This window comes from Neomonachus schauinslandi, chromosome 9, assembly GCF_002201575.2.
Source record: "Neomonachus schauinslandi chromosome 9, ASM220157v2, whole genome shotgun sequence".
In the NCBI taxonomy this organism is placed as follows: domain Eukaryota; kingdom Metazoa; phylum Chordata; class Mammalia; order Carnivora; family Phocidae; genus Neomonachus; species Neomonachus schauinslandi.
This window is the reverse complement of record NC_058411.1, coordinates 3,569,703-3,572,111: the sequence shown is the minus strand read 5'-3', so window position 1 is coordinate 3,572,111 and position 2,409 is coordinate 3,569,703. Positions and strand designations below refer to the sequence as shown.

The following is a 2,409-nucleotide window of genomic DNA, read 5'->3' as shown; positions in this document are numbered from 1 at the left end:
CGGGGGGCGGCCGTGTGCGAGGCGCGAGTGTGAGCGCGCGCGGGAGGCGAGCGGGCGGGCGGGCTCCGGGAGGCGAGCGGCGCCCGCGGGCGAACGGGGAAGGCGGCGGGGGCCCAAAGTTGCCTCCTCGCGGGTCCGTGTCCCCGGCGGGGCGGGAGCCGGGGCCAGCAAAGCGGCGGCCGCGGACCCGGGCTCCCGCGGCACCTGGGCAGCGGCCCCGCACGATCAGCAGCGGCGGGGGCGGCGTTGGCGGCGGCGCGCGGGAAGCGAACCGAAGCTCCGGCGCGGCGCGGCGGCCGCCGGGGAGCTCCGCTCAGGTGCGCGGCGAGAGGGGCGCGGGCCGGAGGCGGGCCGCGAGGACCGAGGCCGCGCGCAGCGCTCGCGCCAGCTGGAGCTGGAGGATCTCCCCGGCGGACGCCTGGGTCCCTGGTCCAGCTCCCCGTCCCGGGTGGCAGCGGCGACCGGGGTCCCCCGCCCCCGAGAGCGGGCTTCGGGGGCCCGGCCCCGCCCCGGCCGGCCCCCGGCCGGGCCGCCCCGCCCCCGGCCGCCTGAGCCCGCCCTCGGCCCGTGATTTCTAAAGCATTGGCCGCGCCGCCGGGTGATCCCTGCGGGCTCAAGTTGCAAGGGGGCGGGCCCGGCGCGGAGGTGGAGTCTCCCGCCAATTGAAGCCTCGGCTATAAATCGAGCTCCCCGCACAGCCAAAGCCCAGATGCCTCGCCAGGCCGCCCCGCGGTTGGTGGTGGGAGAAGGTAGCGGGTCCCAGGGGGCTTCGGGGGCTGCAGCCACCATGCTCCGCTCCCTGCTGCTTCACTCCCTGAGGCTCTGCGCCCAGACGGCCTCGTGCCTCGTGCTCTTCCCGCGCTTCCTCGGCACGGCCTTCATGCTCTGGCTCCTCGACTTCCTGTGCATCCGCAAGCATTTCCTGGGCCGCCGCCGCCGGGGTCAGCCCGAACCCGCAGTGGAGCTCGACAGTGATGGCGAGGAGGTGCCCCCGGACGACCCGCCTGTCTGCGTGTCCGATGACAACCGCCTGTGCACCCTGGCGTCGCTGAAGGCCGTGTGGCACGGCCAGAAGTTGGATTTCTTCAAGCAGGCGCATGAGGGCGGTCCAGCTCCCAACTCCGAGGTGGTCCTGCCCAATGGCTTCCAGAACCAGCACATCCTTGACTACGCGAGAGGGAACCGCCCGCTGGTTCTCAATTTCGGCAGCTGCACCTGACCACCGTTCATGGCGCGCATGAGCGCCTTCCACCGCCTGGTCACTAAGTACCAGCGCGACGTCGACTTCCTCATCATCTACATCGAGGAAGCTCACCCCTCGGACGGCTGGGTCACCACAGACTCCCCCTACAGCATCCCGCAGCACCGAAGCCTGGAGGACCGGGTCAGCGCGGCACAGGTACTGCAGCAAGGAGCGCCCAGCTGCTCTCTCGTCCTGGACACCATGGCCAACTCCAGCAGCTCGGCCTATGGGGCCTACTTCGAGCGCCTCTACGTCATCCAGAATGGCACTATTATGTACCAGGGCGGCCGCGGCCCCGACGGCTACCAGGTGTCTGAGCTGCGCACCTGGCTGGAGCGCTATGATGAGCAGCTGCACGGCGCTCAGCCACGTCGAGTGTAAACAATCAGTGGGCAGTTGACTGAACTTGGCGGGCGATGTCTTCGAGCCTTCGAAGCCCACGTGCAAACGCCCCCCAAACAAGTCAGGTTTGCCGAGGGCCCAATGACACAGCTGTGCTGAGCCGGGATCGCTGGCTGAGTCTGGGCCCTCAGCCAAGCCACCTGAAAATTCTCCCTCGCCTCCCTGGACTCTGTTGCTGTGACTGTCCCTCACCTGTACCTGCCTGGCTGGCTCGAAATCCCTTTCTGAGTGTGGATGCGATGCCCACCTTGCCTGGGTCCTCCCCTCCCCCCACGTGTCCCCGCAGAGGCCCCTGCCTCTCTCACGCCCCCTCCGCAGAGAGAAGAGCCAGTGTGCCTTCAGCCAGGCGCAGAGAGACTTCGGCCACGCCCGCGCACCCTGAGCGCAGCTGGGCTCCAGCAGCGCCTGCCGCTCGCCCTAGTTGCCTGGCACCCTACACACCTGTCGTTCGCAGGGAGGGGATGCCCCGCTGCTTTTGTGTCTATTTCTTGTCCCTGAGTTGGGGGTGGGGGCTTGGGAGGGGGAAGGGTGGGCAGGGTTGTTTCCCCCCCTTATTTTGGGTGCTCACGAGCCCCACTGCTGATGACGAGCTGTCTCTAACTGGTCTTGACCACGAGCTGGTTCTGAACTGCAGGGGGGCTTGCAGCAGCGCCTAAAACGAGAGAGGGAAAGTACTCTGGGTTTCCGTGAGGAGACCGCCATAAAGGGGGTGAAAGAGGGCGGTTGGGGGTACTGTTTCGGGACCAGAGGAAGCCGGCTTGAGA

General features: G+C 68.7%; 1 protein-coding gene across 1 annotated transcript; it reads left to right on the top strand.

Annotated features, from left to right (window-relative positions):
* The first annotated feature begins 709 nt into the window (after positions 1 to 709).
* Positions 710 to 2,174, top strand: DIO3 (iodothyronine deiodinase 3). The gene has a single exon (XM_021679701.1). It carries the CDS (start codon positions 710 to 712, stop codon positions 1,622 to 1,624), a length of 915 nt encoding a protein of 304 aa, XP_021535376.1. The 3' UTR covers positions 1,625 to 2,174.
* Positions 2,175 to 2,409: the final 235 nt, after the last annotated feature.